The 26,112-nt window shown below is 45.3% G+C and overlaps 1 protein-coding gene across 2 annotated transcripts in view; it reads right to left on the reverse strand.

Annotated features, from left to right (window-relative positions):
* COL23A1 (collagen type XXIII alpha 1 chain) overlaps nt 1-26,112 on the reverse strand; it is a 176,258-nt gene that overhangs the window by 23,301 nt on the left and 126,845 nt on the right. For both annotated transcript variants that reach the window (XM_039382388.1, XM_039382389.1), the window contains exons 4-6: nt 19,535-19,542; nt 16,096-16,122; nt 1,716-1,742 (exon numbers count right to left, since the gene is read on the reverse strand). In XM_039382388.1, coding sequence (XP_039238322.1) covers nt 1,716-1,742; nt 16,096-16,122; nt 19,535-19,542 — 62 coding nt within the window. The remainder of the gene's footprint in view (nt 1-1,715; nt 1,743-16,095; nt 16,123-19,534; nt 19,543-26,112) is intronic.

Raw genomic sequence — 26,112 nt, forward strand, 5'->3', positions numbered from 1 at the left:
TGCTATTCTTTTAAAGTTACACACTGCTTGACACAAGCAGCACACTTCCAAAAGAGCACCCGTGAGGTTCTGCCTGTTCCAGCCAGGACAGAGGATGGAGAAGGACCAGGGCAGGGCAGGCAGCATGACAGCCACTCGCAAACACGTGACTCCAAATAGATGAAAAGGATATCTTGAGGTATTAAATCACTTCTAGAAAAAACACATGCTCAGCATATCATTACAACAATTATACATCTGTTTGAAATAAACAGGGAGGACGGGCTGCTTTCTTTGGCCTATTTGCTGAAGGCATCATTCATCTTCCCTCTGAGCAGCTGCCTGTAAGACAGGCAGGCAGAGACACACTGCAGCCCCAGAGAGAACCCGAGAGTAACACTGTGATGTGCCTGCTCTGCATCCTCCTTCCAGCACAGAAAAATACCAAATCTCAGGGTTCAGACCAATTCAAGGAGTTTGCTGAAGCAGGACCCAGTGGGATGCAGTGGGGGAAGGTCAGCAGAGAGGTCGGCAGTGGCAGATCTGCATCCCCACGCATCCCTCCCACTGTTAATTGCTCTCTAAGCAAGGCTGCTGGCATGGAAGAGATCATGAACAGTCTGCTTTGACTCTGGCTGTTTGATAAATTTGCTTTTTCATTGAGGTTTTCCCTGCCCCTCACTCAGGGTCTCACTCCTGCCTGGTAGTGGCACCCTGGGTGCAGGACTGTGCTCCCATCACGGGGTTTTGCTGATTCAAAGCCGAGCACCACAGTGTGAGCTGGCCTTCCTTTTTGTTTCATTTCTAATCGTTTATTTCTAGATTTTATTTACATTTGTTGTCTTCAGGGGTAGGATAAAAACCAACAACAGCAACGTACAGCTTTAACAGCACATCTCCTACCTAGCTAGAAATAAGTGTATGGAGTAACTTTTCAATTGCAAAGACTGAATGACTTCTGCCCACATTGAAGTCCCAGCTGCTTTAGGACCATAACTATAAAAGATTTCATATTGTGCCCTCTAGGAAAGGTAGTGCAAGAGAATGGGGTTTGGACACAAAACACGGAGCTGTGACCTTCTGTAGGAACCATCCAGCGGAAGGAGTTGGAGCTGGCCAGAGTTCAGCTAGCATGAAAGTAAAAAAGTCTGGGTTTCTGTAAAATGAGTAAGAAAAGAGTGGAGCACCTGAATATCCAAAGGGCTTCCAACAAAAAATGAAGTCAAGAAAACAGCTCATAAAATGAAGTCCAGCTGTTCCAAAAAGTATTGCATGGACACTGTGCACTCTTCAAGTAGTTCCAACCTCAGCTCCTTTGGAGTGAAATGGAACCCACTTTGGGATCAATTACTTTTATGGTATCACTTTGTAGTGCCAGGAGCACACAACCAAGATTACTGACTTTGCTTCTTTGAATATGCTACTGGAGATTATTTCCCAAATTTGGCCTGATGCCCATCTGTAGTCTCTGCTCACTGAGCTGGCACAGGAGGGGAAGAAGCAGCTGAGATGAGCTGACAGGTAAAAAAAAGGTCACCTCTAGCTGTGCTGGCCAGCCCTGGCTCAGAATTCAAACTTGCATGTGTTACAGACCATGGAGCTATTTCCCAAATACAATTTTCTCCCTTAAACTGTTATATATGTAGTAATAAACGAGTAGTAGTTGACATTCTGCATATTTATTGCAGAGCAGCACGAGCAAAGACATGCTATATTTGGCACCTGGTGCTACTTACTGGTTTGCCATCCAAACCAAGAGGCCCCTGGAAAAGGAAGGAAAAGAGAGTATTATTAAAATAAATAAATAAATGATCAATTTACAAACACAACAATATCAGGCATGCTCTGAAAGAGGCTCTACTTACGTACAGCACAATCTTTGGCTATGATTCTATGATATACCTAATCCTTCATCCATGCAATCCAGCAGGAAGGTTTCAGGGAAGTACAGTAAGAGGCATCAAACAATTTGCAGATTATGAAGGAGCGTGAAAGGAAGCGACAGGATTAGTGACAGGGATGAGGTGACAGTGCCCTGGCACAACACTTGGGACTCCCTGAGGCTTGTAAAGTCAAAAGGAGCAGCAGTAAAACACCCCTGATTTGGGCAAACAGAGCAGATCCACGAGTGATTCACATCAACCTCGGACCTGAACCATTTGTTTTTGCCAAAGGACTTGCTGAATCTCTACCAATTTACCCAAGATGTGACGGGTGATGGTATCAGCCATCACCCTCAGTAAAGTCTCACTGATGGAAAGAGGTTTCTTGCTGTGGAGAAAGGGAAGGTGCATCTGCCCCACAGGCTGACAGCTCTGTGCTTTGCTCGTCTGCAGTGACACAAAGCTGCAAGTGTGCTTGTAACTGCAAGACCAAGCACTTGGTTACCCCAGTTCTTCCCCAGGTCTCCCCTTCCTAGGGCTGCTGCCTGGTAAATCAACATGAAAAATGGTTATTTCCCTGCCATCTCTGGCATTTATGCCCTTAATTAATGTGAAGCCACTGACTGTGTTGGGCCATAGGAAACTTTGCTTTTGAGAAGGGATGTGTGTGGGGAGGAAGCACAGGTGCTCTAAGCTGCCCCTGCCCTCAGCTGCAGCTGGCACACAGGCACTTGGGGATGAAGAAACACCCCCAAGTTATGGTAAATCCCAGAACTGAATCCCCACCAATCCAAAAACCTAACACCTTTCCTTATTTAAGCCCAAAGAAGGCTCAGCCCTGCAAACTGTCCCCGAAGAGACACAGCACGATGGTTGCGAGTCAGCAAGGCCCTCGGTCAAAGCTTTCACACCCAGATTTCCAACGTGTGCTCCCGTGCTTCCCTGGGCAAGGATCCACCCTGGAGGGATCAATGTCCCTGTGGCAAAGCCTGACCCAACACCACAGCCCGGCTCTGGTGAGCTCAAACCCAACCCAGCCTTGTTCTTGTCCCCTACCTATGGCAAATCCAAGGGCTGTGCTTGCACATCCTCCTTCCAACATGCTGGGCTGAAACATCTCCCACAATACAGCCCTGTCAGCTGGGGGGATCTACCAAAGCAAACATAGTTTGGACTGTGGTACAACACAAGGCTAAAGCACCAAAGGTCTCTGTATTTCTTAGGGAACTGATTAGGGTGACTCATTTTTAGTTTAACTTCTATCTGTGATGGGGAAATTGGGCAAAAGAGACAAAGGTGTGTAAGAGGAGGCCAATGGCTGCACTAAAAAGAGCATCCTTCCAGCTCACAGCCATTGATAAGGAATAAATCAGTCTGTAATGGCTATGGAATATGAAACCCTGGGGGACACAGCTCTGTTAGGAAAGAGGTAAATCCAGGTGGCTGAACACTGGGCAGGGCATCAGTACCTTGGTCATAAGGGCTGGGGCACCTGTATGAGAGAAGTTCACTTGAAAATAAATGGGCATTTCTTCACACACATGAGATTTCTGAAGTTATCAAACACAGTTTACATTCACCACGTGATGTATATTATTTCTCATAAGGAGCTACCAGTGCAAGTAGCAGTAATGAAAAATATAAATAAAGCAGTTGTGTCTGTCAGCAAGCAAAGGCTTGCAGGTCACAACCAAACTACTTCTTCTTCCCCAACACCTCCTCCCTACTTTATTGAACCTCAGTTGCTTAGATTATAACACCTGGGAAAGGCATCAGGTCCATGGAGCTTCTTTTCTGAAACTATGATTGTTTGAGGTGATTCACCTGCAACTCCCTGTCCCTCCAGAGGGCAAGACATGGTACCTGAGCAGAGAACTGGCTGCACATTCAACTTCTCCGAGGAGTAGAAGTCCCAGATTTTATTTATTTCTAATATACAATACCAATTCATCAGCTTTTAGCTATTCTTGTATCAGTCCACAAAAGGACATCCAGAAGGAAAAACAATGGCCTATTCAGAGGATGTTTGTTTAAGGGAAAGTATTTAATGCTTGAGAGAAACAATATCCATCAGGGTTTCAAAGGGGCTCCTGGCCAGCCATGGTACTGAATGGACAAGACTAACACAGACTTTTAAATGTCTTGTTAGTCTGGGTTGGGGATTTAATTGTCTCTGCTCTACCTGCCCAGCCAAATGTCTGTGTGAGCAAGGCAGGGCTCCTGAGAGGAGCCAGGGGATTGCATGAGTAGAGCAGGAGAAAGCATCTGAAATCTGGGCTGACTTGACTCCTTGTAAATCTTAGGAGTACCCATGTGTTGAGATCATTATTGTCTTTCATTTGAATCCTCCTCCATGTCATTTTAATTAAAGATTAAGCAATCTTTCATTTATTTAATAAACAAGGAACAGGAAAACAACAAGTAACCCCATACTCCCCCACTCAAAACCCAAAAATCACTTTCACTTAAACAACCAGCACAAAGTCTATGAAAAAGGTGAGTTTTCTGGACACCCCAAGTAAGGGAAAACTTCACTGTGGCTTTGTGCTGTGCTTTTTGCCCTGGGGCAAATTTCACTCATCCTTCACCCACTCTTGATCACAAGTCTTTAAATCACACACACAGTGATCACACTTCACATAATTCAGTGCTCACTACATCGAGAGGGGATGAATTTTCTGCCCGGCACAAACCTGATGCTTTAAGACAAGGCAGAGGAAAAAATTCAAACAATTTCCTCCAAAACACGATCCTGACCAAACCCATCAGTGCACTGGCCAAGTGGGACAAAATACATTGATCTGGGTGCTTTGAGGAAGACGGCACTGATGGGTTAGCAGGGAGAGCTGGTGACACGGGGCAGGGGGGAGTGACAATTGCAACCACATGCCATGGTTTGACCCCTCACAGAGAGTTACATAGGCATGTGGTGTTGCTGTGGGAATAAAGATCCAATGGTGCATTCCTCTCTGCCATCACCTGGGTGAGGACATTATTTGTATAATGATAAATATTTTATGGTATACTAATGATATATTATTTAATGACATCTTAATAACATATATCATGATGCTGAGAATGCAGACAGTTCTCAGCTGGAGCTTGAGCAGAGCTTGTTACTACATCATGTACTCTCCATGCAAGCCTTGGTTTGGCCACACAATATTTCAACTTCAGAGTAAGGGGCTACATTTAGATATGTTTGAAAACAAATTCCAATATTTTTCTTCATTTTGTTTCACAGTAGGAGCTCAGAATTCTTGATATATAGCACCAAAATGCCACCTCTCTTTGCAAAAATGAGATTCACCCATTGCTGAGATCAGCTGAAGGCTTGAGGACAGCTTTGAGTTCACCAAAAAAGGACAATGGGGAGCTTGCAAGCTCTGATTCACATGCAAAAGCTCTTCCAATAAATAATAAGCATTTCCCACATATATCACTCACCTCTGGCTCAGAGCAAGCAGAGGTGCCAGCCTGGCTACCTGGCCCTCTGCCTTCCTCCTCCAGTGCCCTTCCTGCTGCTGGCAGGGAGGTACTTGCTCTAACAATGTCACAAAAATTTTAAAGGGAGGGAAATATCTAGTGAAAACAAAGCCAGAAATTATTAAGAGGACAATCCTTCTGAGTTTGGAAATCTTCTCTCATGGTTATTTTTAATGTTTCCTGCTCTGCTAAAAATTAGCAGAGGGGTCGGAAGGAACCCTGCAGTCAAATTTTAACAAACTCAAAGGGCTGCCTTTCAATCTCTGTCTCTGTGGTTTCAAAAAGGGGTAAAATCTTACATTTTAAGGAGGAGGAAAGTGTCAGAACAAAAGAGTATGACAATATTTTAGTATCCCTGGGAGGGGCCCTGGGTCATTAGGCAGCATGGTCTGCAGCAGAGCCAGGGAACAGGGACCATCCCTTCCTATAGGCCAGGCTGTAAATCCTCGGGGTGGGACAGTGTCTGCTGGCAATGCGGTTCCTTGGCACATTTTCGTGTGAGAAGAAAGCTCTGGCAAAAGCTGTGGCCAAGCCTGCCCTGCCAGACCCGTCACAAGGAAAGTGCAGGAAGGCAGCCAGGTGGCTGTGGCTGCTCCCAGCTTCCCAGCTGAAGGGAAAGGGGAGAAAAGACACTGGGAAATGAAGAATGAGCTGCGAGTCCTCTAAAGAGCAGCTGAGATTCACTGGCACTAACTGGCAATAAGCTGAGTACAAGAGACATGCTCTGGCATGTCACCTCACCCCCAGTTGCTGCTACCCCCTCCTCCCTCCCTGAAGCCTTCAGGTGCAGAAGGACCATTAACCCTTATAAAATAACACATTTCTACTCCATGCAATACCACCTCTGCTACAGCAAACATTTGACCTTCTAAATGCATTTAAGTTATTGCATTTTAATATAGTAAATATTTTCTATATCTTACTATTTATCATTATTATTTATGGTCATAAATAAATTTACTACTGTTTTAAAGACCTGTGAAGGGTATGGAATTGGTCATGTAAGGAATTATCCCCCCCACACACTGCTGTGAGCCTGGACAAATCCTTGGTGGGAGGTTCCTCCTGCCTCAGCCCTGACCTCTGGGTCACCGGTGTGAGACCCCAAAATCATGTTAGTCTGCAGCACAACACAGCAAAGGACCAGGAGCTGTCATATTTAAGCATTAAGATAACTTATATCATGATAGTTTCGTGTTTAACTTTATATAGCATGGATGGCCTCACCAGAATGGGATGGGATTGCTGCACAGGGGAACAGCCATGCACTTAATATTTTTTCAGCAAGAACAACATTATTAAAAATCCTTTGCTAATAATTTCCTCTGTTTCTTTCTTTCAAAAAAAGATATTTCAGTATTTTCAAGCACAAATTCCCTTTTGCTCCATGACTACATGCAAACCGGAAAACCACTTTTTCATTACTAGGTGACAGTTTTTGCATTGTTTAGGGGAAAAAAAAAAAAAAACAATCAAAAAACCAAACAGCTTCTGCAATTTTCTTCCAAGCACTAAACAACAATGTTGATGGGACATGATTATTTTTTAATGTTTGCAAGACTAATTGTTTTCATTTGGAAATAATTTACACATGCAGGCCGCATCCTGCCTGGCCTCAGAGCCAGGCTCTCATTCAGCTAAAAAACGCTATTTCTTTTTACAAGGAATGGCAATTACGGGGTTCCCAAAATCCATCTCCCTGCAAACCACAGCTCTACATGTAACATCCAACTCCAGCCTTGGGGGAGATCCTAAAAGGGTTGCTCTGGGCAGTGGGATGAGCTGAGTCCCCCCTGCCCACAGAGTCCTCCAGCTGCAGCAGCTCTCACCCCTCTCCCAAATTTCTTTCCAAAAAGACCACCTGAGCACACCCCATGCATTGCCCACAGGATCTGGAGGGGCTCAGCATCACCAAAGCCTCAAAATCTCCTCTGAAACAATTCTCCAGAGGGAATCATGTCCCACAGTCCAGGCTGCCAGCAATAAATCCCCGAACAGAGGCGTCAGGTAAACGATGCAGAGCAGCCTGATAAGAGCCAAGTGTGTGTTAACAAGGCAACCAAAAAAAAAAAAAAAAAAAACCCTCACAAATCTGTGCTCTATTCCAAAAAAAAGATCTGTCCTCAGACTCCTGGGAGGCCTCTGCCCATTCTTTGATGGAAACGGAGCAGAAAGGAGCAGTAATTTGCTAAAAACTTCACCCATAATGCAAACCAGACGTTGGGGCTCTGCAAGGGAGCTGGGCTGGTCCCTGCTGGGCATCCAGGGGCTGTGAGAGCCCATCTCCCTTCCACAGGGCACGGATGCTTCCAGCATTTCTGAAATCCTTGGGAAACAAACAAACAAACAATCCCAGAGAAAACAAACACAAGCCCTATCCTCAGAATGCTTTTAGGGTCCTGTCCACTGTTCAGCCCCTGCTTTGCATCTCCAGCGTGGCCTCACCAGAGCACTTCAGTTCCCAGCTGTCTTCCAGACATGACAACCAAGTTCATCAGGGTTTCAAGTGGAGATAAGGGACCTTTTCCCCTGCAGGAGCTGCCTCTTCTTGAATCACAAGATGTGCCTTCTTCCATCTGTGCACAGAGCTCCCTCCTTTTTTTGCTGGATGTCTTCTTAAAGACGCTCAAGAAAATCATCTGGAATCAAATCTAACACTGACTGGTGCAGAGCGGTGGGAAACAAACACTGGGCTGGAGCTGCATGGGGCACTGCTTGGCTTTTTGAGGAATGTCACTTGGAGATGCCAAAACAGAGCCAGTTTGTTCACTCCTCCTGACATGAACTGCAGTGATTCCCGGGCAGATGTGCCAGCTCACCTCATCTGCTGCCGAGCACCAACTGAGAGGCACGAGCTCACTCGTCTGTGCATCACATTGCACCAGTTTTCTTCCAAAACAACAGAGTGCTTTCAGGAAAGAAAGAGTCCCCTGACTTCCCCAAGGTTTCTGAGGTTTAAATCAGTTCCATGTGTCCTGTGCAACCGCTTGCTTCAAGATCTGATGTCCGGTGGGGCTTTGGATTTATTTTTTTTAATGTCCAGCTACGAGAGGAGATGGCCTCTGTGGTGGGAACGCAATTTTTAAGTCGGTAAGCAATGGCTTTGGAAGAATATTGGCATTTCAAACAAACACTTCAGCAACTTACTGACTTTATGTTCTTTCCTCAGTAGTGTCAGTCCTGGCTGACAGCTGCTGTTTGGATTACCTCTCTTTGGTGGCTAATGAGCAGACTTCTAAGTTTTCCTCAGTGTCTCTCAGTCTACACACCAAGCCTCGGTACCACACAGCTGTGCCCAAATGTACTGGAGAGAGAGATGCAGATCCACCAGCTGCACTCACAATCAAAGCAGGGAACCAGAGGAAAAGCAGCAAAAGAAGCCAGAAACCAAATCCCTGCCCTGCCTGGGTGATTTAGGCAGCAAAGTTCTCCTTGCCATTGCTGTCAGCACCTTCACCAGGCCCTCTCCTCTCTTGTCCTGATCCAGAACCACTGGAATCACAGAGGATAAAAAAAAAAAATGCATCTGCAATTCCTCTACTGGGTGGGATATAAGACAATTTTTATTATCCCTGTGGAAGAATTAGCTCAAAATCAAAAGGAAAATAAAGTGCTGCCACGAAGAGCTGGTCTTCACAAAATCATTGTTGTTTCCACATCAGAGAGCCAGTAAATGGATGTAGCAGGAAAACACTGTGGATCTGCTTTCCCTGTTTAAAGAGGGCTTTCCCTCTGGGCAAATAATTATGTGAATTGGCCACAAAACTGATATTAAGATAAAATGAAAAAGACTGGAACTACAAAGTTTGCCTTGTAAAATGAATGTTTGTAACTTCTGTCTTTTGGGCTCTTACTGGGAGAGGTATGTGTGCAAATGACTTCACACACAGGAGATGCTCCTTGAAGTCTGAATATTTGTGAGTAAAGATACTACTGAGAACAAACACACAACTGAACCCTAAATTACCATTATGACCTTGATTAACCTGGCTAAGAAAACTAAATACCTTAGCAACAGAAACCTTCATCACACGACACAGTATTTGAAACTATCCAAGTCTAGTGATGCACAACCAGCCAAAACACCCATGTGATGTACAGGCAATCCATGTATGTGCATGAGCTACCACCCAAGGTCTGGAAAGCATCTGCCCACTGCAAAAAAAATAAAAAAAAAACAGGAAAAGTTTAAGATCCACACACGTCATGAGATCTGACCACATAGCATGGTCTCCCCTACCTCACATGGGATTTCTGGCAGCCCTCCTGAAGAGTTAAAACACTGCCTGATGCTCTGGTGTGGGCACAGAGCAATGCAGGACTCCTACAAGACACTCTCCCAGGCTGCACCCTGAGCACACCCAAGCAGGACTTGGAGATAATTGCACAGATGGAGGCAACACATGGAGTCATCAGGCAGTTCAATTCTAAGTTACTTCTACAGTTCTCTCGTAAAAGTAGTTTATTTTTAATGTCACATCTGGTTTTCTGTTGATGCCATTTCCAAAGTGCTTGGCTGAGCTTTGGAGCTTTCTGGTAAACTCTGAGGAACCACAATGGCACAGAGGAACTGCCCCCAGGAACAGGCTCAGGCACGTGTTCCTCATTTCCCACACCTCATCCTGTCTGCATTCATAATACATTTATGGGTCACACACAAAAAGCTTGCACAGACTTTCCCTGGCTTAGTTGTCCACACTAACTGAAATCCTTAACTGCTGAACGGGAAAAAACCTTGAACTCCACTGATTATGGCCAAGGTCTAGAGCTGTGACCAAAGTTTCTGTTCCAGTGCTCCACTGTGCTGGGTTCTGGCAAGTTAGGGAACCATCTTTCCTTCTACATGTGCTCCGTCAACCCTCTCACAGACATCAGCATAGAAAAACACATTTGGCTTCAATTTATGTCTCGAAAATTAATTAAAACCAGAGTTTTACCATCCTTACCAGTTCACTTCTGGCTTATATATTACAGCTGACTTCAGTGGATAACTGGATTTTCAACACTGCAGCCAAAGGAATACATTAGCTCACTGTCCAAGGCTCCTAAAAAAAAAGTTTCTGGAGATGCTGACCTGCATAGCTCCAACAGCTCCTTAGCATGAGCTGGACTACAAATACATGAACACAGCCTGTACAAGAGTATTTCCATTCCAACTGAGCAATGATTCCCCAAAAGGAGTGCCAGCCTTGAGCAATGCCTGTGATTCTCTTTCACAATAAATCCATTAGTTGATTATATTGCTGTAGTTACCTGTGACTAGAAAAGGATGCAATTACTCATAGAACCATAACATGGTTTGGGTAGGAAGGGACCTTAAAGATCATCTCGTTCCAACTCCCCTAGTGAGGGCAGGGACACCTTCCACCAGCCCAGGTTGCTCCAAGCCCTGTCCAACCTGGCCTTGGACACTTCCAGGAATGAGGCAGCCACAGTTTCTCTGGGCAACCTGTGCCAGGGCCTCACCACCCTCACAATAAAGAATTTCTTTCTAACATCCAATCTAACTCTGCCCTCTGTCAGTGTGAAATCATTCCCCCTTGTCCTGCCACCACAGGCCCTTGTAAGAAGTTCTTTTACTTCTTTCTTGTTGGGTCCCTTCAGGTACTGCAAGGCTGCAATTAGGACGTCCTGAAAACTTCTCTTTTCCAGGCTGAAGAATTCCAATTCTCTTAGCCTTTCCTGATAGGAGAGGGCTCTATCCCTCCAATTATCTTGGTGGTCTCCTCTGGACTCACTCCAACAGGCTGATGTCCTTCGTGTGCTGGGGACCCCAGAGCTGGATACTCAATATTCCATTATTTTGAGTAATGAGCTGCATTACTTCTAAACAAGCAGAATGTGAAGCCTTTTGTCCCTGCCTTCCCAAACAGTTCCCAGTGCTGCAAGAGATGGGCAGGATGATGCCTGGGTTTTTCCAGGATTAAGAAAATTCAGAAGGCAAATATTATACACTGGAGGAGTATAATAACACACTGCTCAACTAAAAATAAATCCTACTATTCTAAGGAAAATGCATGAAATAGGAGACAACTCTTGTTTCATATCGCGCTTTTTTCCTACAAAGCCTCTTCCCTGCTCTGCTTTTTATTAATGAAGACATGCACATGAAGTAATTCCCCTCATTAATCAACTTCATTCTTTTGGTTTCTTCCTACTTCAAGTGACAACCCTCCATTTGGGATGTCACGTACCAGTGAGGGCTGAGACTGATTTTAGGGTGGGATGAGTAGCAGAGGCAGATGAAACTCTCAAGAAACAGAGACTTTGGCTTCAAAAGGCCTCTCCAGTAGATGGGAAGAGGGAAAAGAATGGGTTCTAGTGAACCACAAATGCAGTATGTCACTGGGAAAGAGGAGAAATATCATGTAGGAGGAGAGTTGAGTAGTTTGAAGGCAAGTATAGAACCATCTCTGTGTGGGGCAGGGAAGGAGATGAGAGCAAGGCTGCTAAAAACAGTGCACAAACATTGCTTAGAATTGCAGAAACATTCAGGTTGGAAAAGACCTCTAAGATCGTTGTGTTCAATCACCCAGCACTGCCAAGGTCACCACTAAATCATGTCTAAAAGCACCAAATCCACGTATCTTTTAAATCCCTCCAGGCATGGTGACTCCACCACTGCCCTGGCCGGTCTGGTCCAACGCTTCGCAACCTTTTTGGTGAAGAATTTTTTCCCGATAACCAATCAAAACCTCCCCTGGCACAACTTGAGGCTGTCTCCTCTTGTCCTGTCACTTGTTCTGTGGGAGAAGAGACCGGTTCCCCCCTGGCTCCCCCCTCCAGTCAGGGAGTTGTGGAGAGCAAGAAGGCCCCTCCTGAGCCTCCTTTTCTCCAGGCTGAGCCCCCCCAGCTCCCTCAGCTGCTCCTCATCAGTCTTATGCTCCAGGCCCTTCCCCAGCTCTGTTGCCCTTCCCTGAACACCCTCCAGCCCCTCAATGTCTTTCTTGTACCCAGGGCAGCGCTTCTCCCTCCTCACATTGTCTGATGCCATTGAACAGCTACGTAACGCGAAGTTCCCCCTGCTCTGAAAGGTCAGCTCAGAGCTCAGCTCGCGTCCCGGCTCTTCCATCTGCTCCTCATTTTCCCCTTTTCCTCCTGCCCAGACACAGCTGCCTGCCCTGCTCACGTCAGCAGCCCCTGCACAGCCAATCCTCCAGCTCCCCTCCCGGCTTTACCAGGACAAGTGACCCCGACACGCTGAGGCACTGACGGCACATCCATGGGAGGGGAACCACTCTGCAGTACGGGTGCTCCTCTGAAAGCATGAGGGACAACGTCCCAGGGGATCCCGGCCCCAGTGCCTGGTTCTGCCCAATAAGAAACACATTTCCACCAACATCTGCTTTTCCTCTGCTTCCAGCGTGCTCTCGTGCAAACCTGGGGCTGTGCTTCATTTTGGGGACGGGCCAGGTGGTCTTTTGGCAAAGGCTAAAGGTGTCCTCCAGATTTCCCTCGTTCTAAAGGCTGCTGTCATCTCACCAGAAAAGGTGGCCGTGGGAAGCACCAAAAAAACGCAGCTAAACCAGCAGTGGGTGGTGGCCCTCCTGCAGCAAATCCCTCCACGGCAGCAGGGAGACCTGAGCACACACCTGGACCCCTGTAGAGCCCACAGACAGGACAACCAGGGCTCCACCACCACAACCACAGGCATGTTCCCGAGCAGGGGCTGGCAGACACAGCAACACCACCAGGCAGGGCTAACCAAAGGTAAATCTGTTTGCCCAGGACCTTGTCTGAAATCTGTCATTCTCTCTCCTGAGATGCTCATTCTCCTGCATTTTTAGCACTGTGTTTTCCTCAGAGACCATGTCTGGAGCCCCATAACCATTCTGCAACTACCAATTATTCTGGGATTTCTGTATAAAAGAACCATTTATGCTGTAGTTTTCAGTCACCAATGCTGCTGGTTCACCCCAGGACACCATCCACTGCAAACCTACGTGTCACTCCAGCCACCAGCACAAAGAACCAGAGGAACACTGTGGTGTGCTGCAAGAAGGACCACTCAGATGTCAGACGAGAAAAGCAACCTGCCAGTTCCCCTTCATCTTTGGGGTAAAGTGCTCTCCTTCCCCGCAGAAGTCATTCAAGGTAATTTTCTCTAAAAGAAACTTCCAAGATCAGTTTTTTGGCATAAAAGAAGAGTAAAAGCCTTACTGCTCTCTGGTGCATTCATTTCCATTCTTGCAAGTTCAGGAGCAGGAAGCAAGGCAGGCTCTCAGACTAAGCAGATTTGCACCCAAAACCCAGGAGCTTATGATCACTGACACTTAGTGCAAATTACACAGGCAAGTGTTGTGATCCATGATCAATGGGATGTCAAAACCAAATCAAACACAACCAGAAGATCAGCACATCCCAGCATTCTCCATAGCTGCTGCAGCGATGTTAGTAGAATACGCCACAGGATTAAAAATAGAAACTAAATCCTCTCTGGAGTTTCAAAAATAATAATAAACCTACAGAACTTCATAAAGAAAAAAAACTGTTTCTGCTGTAAAGTTTTATTGTAGGGCACAAACCCCTCCTCTTAGGATGTTGAGTATAAAAATACTGAAATCATCTTATAAAATCTGTTTTCCCTTTTGGCCCCGTTTCCAGAGCTCTGGATCATTTCATCCCTTTAAAGCTTCCTTTGTTTGCAGCTCAGTTATAAACCAGCAGCTTACAAACAAAGCACTGCTAGTCGAGGGATGAATGTGTCACTACACCTATCCCTGACACCAAACACCATTTAATATCCACCTACAATTTCTGCATTTGCACCACATCCTCCTCCTGAAGCAGCTCAGAGTTTATTTGATCACCCTGAAGGGAACTAAATAATTAAATCAGTTTGACTACACAACTGGATGTAATAAAACCTGTTCATATGCTTGTGCTGAATAATACTCTTAAGCCTGCTTTATGTTTAGTTTCCTCCTTCAGGTATACATCTTGGTTTGGAAACGCAATTATCCTCACCTCCTCATTAGATAAAGGTAATTAGTGCAGCCACAGCCATGTGGATATATTAATTCAATGTTTGCTGGGTTTCAAAGTCTGGAATAAGACCAGCCCCACAGCCCACCTGGACTGCAGGTCCTGGGGGTAAGAGATAAGAGGAAAAAATTTTGGGGGATGTTATTGCCATTTTCCCAGTGCAGACATGGCAACAGAGTCACTGCCAGTCCCCAACACTATCCAGGAAAGCTGGAACAGCACCAAAAACCCCCAGCAGGAGCTGGGATGGGCAAAGTGCCAGGCTGCCCATGGGGACAGTGATGGTGCTCTGCCCTAGGGAACAGTCACAGTTTTCTCCCAGCATTTCTGGTTCTCAGAACTCTATAACCAAACCACACACACAGGCTTTGCCAGAATATGACTGAGACAGAGGAGAAGGGACAAACCTGCCATGGGCACTGCTAATCCTGCAGTGATTCGCCACATCCCACAAGGGCAAAAAGCCACCCTAAAACTGAGATTGAGTAGCCCCTAAAACTGCCATTAAACAGCCCATTAGAGCCAAGTCTCACATCTTGATTTCCAAGAAACAACATCTTTTTTTCCAGCAGACCACTGGTACATCTGTACAACCTCCTTGCTCCAGCATCTCCGGGGTCGGGGCTGCTGCGGGCAGGGACCGCCTGAGGGAGACAAACCCCTTCCCTGGACACCAACAGCCCTGCTCACTCACAGCCTTCCAGCTCCTCCCTCATGCTAAACTTACCCAAATCATTTGGTGAAGTCCTCAGTACCTTTGTGTTAGGGATGCAACGGCAGCACAGGTTTATTCTGCAGAATTAACCCCATCTCCCATCTCTCCCCTTCTGGGAAACACTGTTGTCCTCCCCAGGGAGGCTCACAGGGGTCCAGGGGAAGTGAAAACTGCAAACAGCTCTGGAATTCCCTTCCAATCCTTCTCCCTTGAGCTCCACGACACATGTAAAACTCAACAGATGTTTGGGCATTCAAGGAGAATTGGGCATGAGGGCACGAGGTGGCAGAGACAAGGAGGGAGTTCTCCTGACACACTCCCTCAGGAAAAAAAAAGAAAAAGGGGCATCAAGCACAGGAAGGAGAAGGCTATGATAGCCAAGAAGCTCCTTCCAGAGCATCAGGCAGCACAGGACTTGCTGCACCCATTCAAAAAACAGGAACAGAGATGGAAACATGCTGTGAACATGGAGAACCTAGGCAGTGGCTTTTACCAACCCATTACACCAAGCACTGAGCCCCTTGGAGCTGGAGCACCACGGCCAACCAAGTGCATTAGTGGGGATGAGGGGAGCCAGATGAGAGCCTGTGGTTTGAGATCCAGTTAGAATAAGGACTCCCACCTTCTGCATGTCACAGCAGGACATCTCTGCTCCCAGGGAAAAATTTTTGGAGATGGGTAAATGAGGATCTATCTCAATACCTGAGGCTCTTTCACCAGTGTCCTCAAATTTGGCCACTTACAGCTCCAAGTGGGACAAATCCCAAAGCCTTCACTAACTTTGCAGCCCAGTGAACTCTTAGGCCAGAGCATGAATACCACCATAAAAGGGCTCAAGTATTTCACCCCTATAAACATTATTGCACAGGCTTCTGCCTTTTAGGGCTAAATCCCTCAAAAGCTGTTGCTGATAAAGAAGGAGGCAAGAGGATTAAAAAAAAAAAAGAACTCAAAAAAGGTGAAGAAATTCAAGTCATGGGAAAAGACTGAGAGGACCACAGAGAGCAGATTAGAAGCGAATAAAAATAAAAGGAATGGCGGAGTTACCGGGTAACCATCACGTCCTGACTGCCCCTGTGGGGGGGAACAAGGGAGACAAGTCAGTCAATGCATCTGTAGCAGCACGACAACACAGCAGCAGGCAGGAGATGGGGCCATCAGCTCCCCAGCCAGCCCTGGCACTGAACTCCTGAGAAACCTCTCGGGGCAATTTTCCTATCGCAATGGTCACACCTACAGCTTATTTTGCCCAGATTTTCATCTCGTGCTTCCCCCCTTTGGCTACTTACCGAGGGCTTTGCCAACTCGCACCCATCCCTGCTGTCTGTGCTCTCTCCCTGCTGCCCCTGGAGCCAGGGATGTGCACAGCACACGCTGGATCCTGGCCATAAACCTGCCTTGGGATGGGGGTACCAAGAGGTTTGGAAACACCCCAGGGGTTGGGGAGAGGTCAGGGAGGCTGCAGCTGCTGAGCCAGAGGCCAGGACAGCAGTCACTGAGCTCCAACCTCCTGTTCCAGCACTTGATTCAGAGAAGGTTTCCCCCTCTTAGATCCATCAGTTTCCTCACAGGATGCAGCTCTCCCAGCTCACATCTAAGCTTTGCTTCGCTTTGCAATGAAGCAGAAAGCACAGCTGATGCCACGGGGAAAGACCCTGCTCAAGTTGCCAGTAACACCTGCGAGATCAGCAGAAGAAAACGCAGCCCACTCGGGATATTTCACCTTCTCTGCTCCCCTCGGGAGGTTCCCAAAGGCGTTTACAGCCCGAGCTGCCGTTAAACATGCCGTGAGCCACAGCAGAGCCTGCTGCAAGCCAGACCTAAGGCAGACTCCCTGGAAGGAGCTGTTAAGTATTAGCTGGTACACAAGTAGGCAGTAAAGCGTGTTCCTGTACAGCAATGTCATCTGCTACCACAAACACAGGTCATGTCAGCGTGCTGCGGGAGTCGGGCATTTGTCGTGGCATGGAACAGCCCCCTCCCTTTCCCTGAGCGCCCCTGCGGCCTCTAATGCCTCCTGCAGCACCCTCCTGATCCATCCAGAAACAGTGTTGACTTCGACAACCGCCTATTTAACAAATTACAGTCTCGGGATAAAGTGTACAGTGAGATTTTTATGGAGACGTATGGCACTGGAGCACACACGGATAAATCGGAAACACTTGTAATGCCCAGCCCTCGCTAATACGTAATGTGTTTGCTAATATCTGGGACTGTAAATGTTTAATTACAGTCTGTGGTAAGTCTATCTTTCAATTGTAGAAATTTCCTACCCAGCATGTGATTTTAATACCCTCCGAAACAGAGATTTTTATGGCATATCTGAGCAGAAACCCCCTCACTCACAGACAGGACAATCAATCATACAGCAGCCACAAATCCTGTACCACAAATTCTAGTAATTTCATACACATAACTAGATTATAACAGCCAAAAAAAAAAATAAAATACCAGAACAACTGCTACTAGGGAACAACAGAATTGAGGATAAGGTTTGAGCAGTGTGATGCTGTACATGTAAGGAGTAATTGATTCCTTATGGCCAAAATCAAGAAACAAAGGAAACTAATAAATACAGTACTGCTGAAATAAAATAACATTGTGGTTCTGTGGGTTCTAGGACTTATATATTATGCTTAAAGAAGTCTCTGGCAAATGCTGCTTATGCTAAAAAGCAGGATTAAAAAAAAAAAAAAAAAGGCAAAAAAACCCCAAACCAAAAATGAACTAAACCAGGAGCTGTCTTTTAAAGAAGGGCAAGGGGAGAGAGGGGAAAAAAAAGAGATAAAAAAATGTCTTGTTTGTGTTAAATCTCCCCTGTGCTCTGTTTGCAATTCAATAGTGCCGTGGGAACCAGGAAATGAAACCAACTAGAGACAAAGAAAAATTAATAGTGCACCATATGTTGCCTATGTCAAATCACATACAATAAACGTGACCAGACAGCACACGTGAGGCAGCGTGTGTAACCCAGCCGGCTGCGTGTGGGCTGATAACAGCCCCTGAGCAGAAGCAGAACCAAAACAGCCAAATACATCCATTTTAAATAAGCCAAAGCACTTCAGCCAAGAGGAAAACGTCCCTTAAAAGGTGTATATATGGGGTTTTAAATAGGCAACATCCCAGTATCCTCTTCACTTGTAACCTGACATTGAGTGAGAAATTACTTGTTTTCTTAAATAATTAAGCCAAATTGCATGAATGGCATATTGGGAAAAAAAATAAGTAAGTGCCAGGTAGAAGCCCTGTGGGGACCAGCTCCAGCACCCAAAAGGCCTCCCTGACTCCACTCGTCTGCGCTCAGCCCCAGCGGATGCTCTCCACAACCTCCCAATTTGCTCCTTCAAAAGCCGCCCAAATAATCATTCTGCTCAACTCCCTCTTTAGTCTTTACATTAAAAAACGAACTTGAAATAGAAGCAAAAATTCAAAGGGCTGAAATCCCTTAACTAAACCCACAGGCAGCGCTGCTGATTCCATGAGAACCGAAGCCATGGTGCTGTTACAACCCCAACACCTCAGGTACATCCCCAATCACCTTTTGGCTTTTAAACACATTTACAGAACTGGAAATGATCGAGCCCAGGAATAGTAACCAAATTTAATTTTTCCTAAAATAGTCCCTTTTTAGCCCAGTGAGGCTCTACAGGAAAAGAACAACACGAAGAAACATCTCTGTTATTGTAATGACAGAGAAGGAAATGTGGCTGCAAACAGCCTGTACCTCCCCTCCTCCTCCTTTTGGGGGAAGAAAGACAGAAAACTTGAAGCACCTAATACCCATAATCTCTTTTTTTTTTGTTAACAATCCCTCAGCAGCTTGGAGGGCACAAACAAAACATGAATTCTCACTCCAAAACCAGCAGGAGAACAACAGATTTGAACGTGGTGGCACAGCCAAAAGCACGTCTGAACACTTGGAAGGAGGAGCTGACACATTTTCAACTATTACCCCTTCAAACAACTATTTCCCCATAAATTTTCTCATTGCATTGGTAGAAATGCTCATTATTCTCCCCAGGACTTCAAAGAGAGAAGCAAGCAAGCTATGGCTTTCCCTCTAGCCCCCCTTGTGAGGTGACCAAATCTGTATTAAATGATGGAAACACAACAGATAAGAAAAGCAAGACAAAGCTTTAGAACCAATGAACCCACCAACATGTTAAAATATTAGTACAGCACTGTTTCTGTTAAATGGAGACAGACTAAAGAACTCTTTAAAAGGAGAATTCTTTTTTACTGAATATTTTCTGAGCTTAAAATTACTGAAAGTCCCTCAGGGCAGCAAGTTCAACATTTTAAAATTCCTCTCCCCCCCTTCTATTTGTCTACAATCATAAAAAAAACTCCAGCAGCATCTGGTACCAATTTTGCTTCCAGACACACCTCTACCAAAAAATGCTGTGCTTTTGCAAGGACACTGAAAGGCAGGGAAAGGGGAAGCCTTAACTTTGTTGATCCAACCAGTAAAATCCACGATACTTACTGCAGGTCCTGGAAAACAAAAGAAAAACAGAGAAAAAAAAAAAAGTCACTTAATTGCAAAGAAAAAGCATAATCTGATAAAACAGCACATAGCAGTAACCAACATGAGATCTGTTCAGGACTTCCCAGTTCAATTCCCACGGGATGACTTTCCAGATGCACTTAACACCCTCTGCATCCTCCTGCTGCAGGACCATCTCACCCGTGCTGCTGGCACAGCAGTGCTGACAGGGGTGCAAAACCAGTCTTTTCCCACCTTTTCTCCAGTGTGACTGGGGATTACAAACAGAAGCACCCAGGCTTCACGGATATGAAGAGCCATCCCCTCTCCCCCCACAAGACCACGCACAGGACATGAGGGCCTGGGGCATCCCCTGCAACCACAGAGCAGTGCCAGCAAAAAGCAGGCAGATGTGGCTGGAAAAACATGCAAATTTTTATGTATTAAAAACCATATTTTCACCATGGACCTTATTTTTTCTTCAGGTTGTGCAAGGGGAGAGGGAGACAGGCTTGCAAAAACCAGAGGAGCAGTGCATTGGGCACCTGACAAGGACATTGTTACAGCTTCCACAGATCCCAGATGCTGCTGTTGTTTGGTTCCTTCACTCCCTGACCCCAAAACATGTCACACAACCCCACAGTTCTGTGTCACTTCCATGTGGCCGCTGCTCAAGGGCTCTGCTGTGCCCAGAGGCAGCCAGGGGATTGATGCACAGTGCCTTTGATCCAGGGAAATGCCCCTCACATCTCCTTGAGATTGGCACCTTCAGGTGCCAGTGCCACAGTCTGACACTGTGATTCATGGCAGTAGAAGAAAAAAAACCCAAACATCTCCCCCATATTCCCCAGCAGTGCAGGGCTTTTCACCACCTGCCACCCCAATTTCTACAGTTTTCCCTCTGCTTGCCCAGGTTGGTGCTACACAGAGGTGAACACTGCACCCTAATCCAAAGCAACCCACATTGCACTCCTGTTCACGAGGCAGCCTATAGCTCTGTTCTACTTCTTCATGCTCTGATCAAAACCAGAAATTAATCACACTTAGAAAAGAAAGATGTGAGGAAATTAAAATAGAAGGGGGAAAAAAAAAATCAGCTTTGTTCATCCTAGGTTGTTCAACAATATTAATCAGGAAGCATATTTCAAACAAATGCCTTTTCAAGGTTTTCAAAATTAGTTTTAAAACTGAAACATCATTAAATTGAATTAAAAAAAAAACCAAACAAACAAAGACCAAAAAACAAGAAAAGCTTGAGAATGAGGACTGGCACCAAGTAAAGACTGGCAGTGACCCAAGAACCATCCCCTCAACCTGTGTCTGTCACCTGAACAGTGTCACACAGCCACAGCCAAGTGCACATGGAGGGCAGGAGACAACCTCCACATCTCCCTCCGTGTCAGGAGACCATTTTCTTTAGTGCCAAAATTCACACAGGCTCTGAACTCGCTCCCCTTGGTTTAATTTCTTCTGAATACAGAAGTCAGTGGCTCTCTGCCAGTTTATTAACTGAGAATCATAAACCCGATTTATTAACTCACTCACACCGAGCTGCCCACAAAAGCCCTTCTGTGGAAAAGTCAAAGACTGAGTCTCAAATAAGAAGCAGACAGGAAATTATTTTAATATGGGATTTCAATCATGTACCAATTATAATCTCTTTGGAATTTGTTGCCTTTTTGCCTTTTCTCGGCTACTGTTTTTAACCCCAACATGTGCAGGAAAGTGCCCTTTAAAGTGATTCCCTCTCAAATCCAGGAATCACTGTTGACTGGGGGGAGGTCTGTATATGGTCCCTGGGATGTTCTCCAGCCATATCAGTGGAGTTACACTAATCTTTCACTGTGCTGTGAAACAGAGCTAGATAAATCTCCATTAAGGCATAAAGTGAAACTTATTGAACTAATCTCTTCTCCTCCTAGGAACAACATCACTTTCTGGCTTGCAGAACATGTTTTTCAACAGCCCAGCCACAAGACACTTGTTTCCTATGGAAGAAAGTCAAATATTTTGCAAGCCAACAATAAATAATGACGTTGATCATCTACCCAGGGGCTGCCCCCCACCCAGCCATCTCACCAGTGTGGGCACATTGCATAAGAGGCATGATTTTCTCAGAGAAATTTGCCAGAATTTACTGCTAATAATTTTGACTAATGAGAATCAGGAAGAACGAAACCACTTAGAAATTCTTCTCATAACAAATAGAAGTTGGAAGCAGCCTTCATGTATTTAAAATTCCATAACAAATTAACTTGGGGGCTGATTTCAGAAGGAGGAGAAGAAAGACAAAATAATCTGCAAACACACAGATTTTGGTCTACGATTGATTTACTCTGAAGAAGGATGATGCTGCTGTTCACCAGCAGTGAACAACTAGTGCCCAAGCCTGTAAGGGATGGAGAAATTTGGAAACACCAAGAGATTCCTTAAGAACATGGACAGCTGTGCTAGCAGGAGGTGGAAATCAAAACTCATTAAAAATAAATGACCCAGATTTCCTGATCGACTAACATTAATGTTATTTTGTATATCCAAAGCCCTAGCAGGTCACAGTGGCATCATCCCCAGCAATACACAAACACATGGGAAATGACAGGCCACAGTCATTTATTTCTAAGTATTTTTGCAGCTTGGGAATTTTGGGATAAGATATCATTTCTGTTAAATGTGCAAATCATTCATCATGAAAGCTTTCCTGCCACGAGAGGGGAGAGCCAGGCGGGGGAAACAAAACCAGCCAGACCTTCCCAACGGCTCAGGAAGAGTCAGAGGGGACTTTGCTGCAGCCCTAATGGGCAAAGAGCCCATCCCCAAGGTGGCAAACATGTGTGGCCACCTGAAGATGTAAAAAATGCTAATTTAAAAACAATATGTATACACTCACATAAATATCTATATAAACACGTAGCTATGCATATTTATACACACATACACTATGTATATACATACATATAGAGTTGTTAATTCAGGATGCTGTAAGGGGAGTAACTGAGTCATGGGCAGCAAGGAAGGAGAACAACTGCTACAGTCATAAGAAGTTACAGAGAATCTGGGAAAATGATTTGTCACTGTGTATTGAACTATTATCTAGGCAAAAATCTAAATGCGGGACAAGTTACATTTTTCCTGAAGTTCAGCAGAAAAAGAAGCCCTTGGGTATGAGAAATACAAGGAACAGTGAAACACGCCAAATAAATACAAATTTCTGCATGGTTTACCCACATACACCCAGGTACGTGCTTACTGAATAAGAACAACTACATATTTGCACTTGTTCACTCAGTCACATGGCTAATGGGTTTAAAAGGGTAAATCCTAATGTGTAAAATATTAGATTTCAGTCCATGTAGACCTGGGAGAGAGATAACATTTTCCTGCACAGAAATCACTTTGTGTTTCTTCTTAAAAAAAGCTTTAGATTCTTCCCTGTTCCAGGATATTTGTACAAACAGGATAGCTGTAAGAAAAAAAACCCACCCAAACAAACAAAAAAACCTCTGAATTAAAACTTTCTTAGAAGTTCAAATTAAAGCAACATTTGCAGGGCAATGTAAATTTGGAAACCAAAAATCATGGGTAGTGGGCAGAAGACTTTTATCCCAATTCAGCAGTTTCGACACACTCCCCCAACAAGTGTTACTGAAATGGAAAAACTTTGCAAACAAAACTTTTTTTTTGCCAGAAACAAGCAATATGCCAAGTCAGTATTTTCCAATGAAATTAGACTTCATTAAAAAAATGCCCTCTCAGGCCTACCTGTAAGGGCAATTTTGTAGCTGTAGCTGTTCACAGTTGATGCAAACAGGGGCTACCCAACACCACAGCCATCAGCTTTGGGTGTTAATGTCCAGAACCAGCTCTTGCTTCATGTGAGGAGAGCAGAGACATACCCAGAGACTTTCCAGACTGAGCACTTCATGTCTATTTTCTCCTGTTTTATCCTGAGGGATATTCTGAGGTTCAGAGCAGTTTTTGGGTCAATCTTCAAGCCAGGGGAAGAAAGCAGTGTGATGTTACAAGAGACACGAGCATCACCTCCCACCAACTAGTTATGCAAAGACTTTGAACAAATATTTAAACTAAATTCCCAAATCCTGGATCTGATTCATCCATCCTTCAGGAACACCCCGGTATGGATCAACCTTTACAAAAAATAAACGTAGAGCCCAGGGAGGGCTGCACATCCATACCCATCCCACTCACACAGCACCAGGTGGCAGCAAGAGGGGAAGAAAAACCTCCCAGGTCCCTGGAGAAAATCCATGTTATTTCACAAACACTCACTCCAGCAGTTGAACTGTGTCCTCACTGGGACATATCACGTTGAAAGAATAAGCTAAACATGACATTAAACCTGATTTTGCCTTTGGCACGGAAAAAGAACTGTATCTGAGACGTGCAGGCTGGCTGCCAGCACCAGCCATGAGTGCTGCAAAACCTTCCTTCCACCTCACACTCAGAGAAGGCTGAAAATCCCACATGAAGTTGTATTAAAATGGGTTTTTCTTTTTATACACCAGCTGTTTCCGTGGGTGGGTGCCCGTGGGTCTTCAAGGCTGTGCTTAACTTTCCAGCTGCAAAAGAAATCTGATGACACTCATGTACAGGAATAAGAATGTTGGGACCTGTGTGTTGGTTCTGGCAGGGTTGGGATGGAGCTTGGACGTGCTGGACCAGACCAAACAGCCACAGGGAGCTCAAGTATGACACCTCCCCAGGGAAGCTGCTGCTTTGAGTTTCCAGGCCTCACGGTAGCAACAGTGGAATAAATTGGTTATTAAAAGTAACCTCTTTCACACTGGTGGTGTCTGGGTGACTGTCACTGCAGTGACCAGCTCCGGGACACGTCTGCTGTTCCACTGCTGCATCAGTGATTCCCACAGGGCCAGGTGATGGAGAGAGTAAATAAAATGTGTCAGATGGAGCCATTTGACTCAATTACTCCCTGGTTTGTTCAGCTGGGCTGACAGCAGCAGAAACACTCCCCCAGGTACTTGATCTTTGTGTCTGAGGTCAGGGAAGGGATGACAGTGGGGATGACTGTGCCCACATAGGAAGCCCAGGGGAAGGCTGAGGTTTAGCACAGGCCCCCCCTTGCCCTCCGGGGCTTCCCATGGGGAAAACTTGTTGCCTTTATGCTTCTCTGCAACAAAATAAACTAAGCCAAGCCCAGAGTCAGGGCCCCAGCGAAACCCACAGCCTGCCCTCAGCAGGTCCCAGGGGCAATGGTGGTTCATCCCCATGGTTTAACAAGTGCTTTCTGCAGCACATCCAGCCAGACTTGCCCCACTTCCAAACATCTAAATAGTTAATTACCCCCATCCTCAGAAATGGTTTATGTATGATGTCTTTCTGTGGTGGAGAGCGTGTTTTCAGGATGATGGATTCTCAGTTTAGAGAAACACAACTCTTGGATTAATATTTTTTTTAAAAAAATCTGAATCCATCAAGGCAAAAGACAAAAAACCAAATTTAAGTCTTGGTTTAAATTGGTAGGAGGGATGTGATTTAAAAGGGACAGAAGTATCTCTTAAAAGTTTCTTTGCTTGTTTCTTAGAGATATAAGTTGAAAGTTTCGATATAAATCAGAAAAAAGTTTTTCAACGTGACCATTTTCAACAGTTGCCAGAAAAAATGCTCCCCTTGGCTGGGCTGAGCCTTCTGGCTCTCCAACAGCATTTGTCTGGAGTCTGTGAAGCTCCAACCAGGCAGTGTCCCTGGAGATGGACACCGGCGTGCTGCACAAACAAAGTTTTATTCACATTTATCAGCTGTAGTGAAGGAACAAGGACCTGGTTTATGTGTGGTCAGGTTCTCAAACAAATATAGGAATATATATGCAAGCTATCTGGAAAAACAACATCTGGCAGCTCAGCCAAGAGCGATACACGGCGGGACGCCTGCTCTCCGTGTGTCTCTGCAGCGCAGAGGGACAATCCACAGGGACCGAGCTGCATTCCTGGGATTTCACTGCTGTGCCCCATCGAGCACATCTGAGTGTGCATCTCTGTGCTGCTGCAGGTGGCTGCTGCACCCTGCTTGATTTTCCTCCACAATTGCAAAGAAGTTCAGAAAAAGTTATTTAGTGGTTTGAATTTTCTTTTGATATCAATAATCGATTTTTTGTTTTGTTTTTGTTTTTTGTTTGTTTGTTTTGTTTCTTCTATAATGCTTTTTTTCTTGCTGTTTTTTCCTGGCAGCTTTCTGCTTCAGAAGGATGCTCAAGTGGCACTTGCAGGCATGTCACAGCATGAGGGCAAATGCTGCTTTTCAAAAGCTTTTGGATGAAACGGGGAGAAGGGATTGAAGGGCACGTGCAAGCTCAGCACTGCCTCCCAGAATTTTGTATGGACTAAAGACACATCTTGGACAGCGTTTACACAAATGCCTGCATACAAAATCAGATCCATTGGCTGACCTCTCCAGCTGCCCTTGGTTGAATGCTGTACTCCACTGTGCTTTTTGAAGCCATTAGTGACAGCTAAAAGCCAACCAAAAAAAAGAATCAAAGCTGTCTAGTGGTTATTCCTACAGGCCAAGGAAAATGGGGTTTAATGAAGCTGGCTGGGATCCAC

Source organism: Pipra filicauda, unplaced genomic scaffold, assembly GCF_003945595.2.
Source record: "Pipra filicauda isolate LSUMZ 115617 unplaced genomic scaffold, ASM394559v2 scaffold267_size1258537_pilon, whole genome shotgun sequence".
NCBI classification, from domain to species: Eukaryota; Metazoa; Chordata; class Aves; order Passeriformes; family Pipridae; genus Pipra; species Pipra filicauda.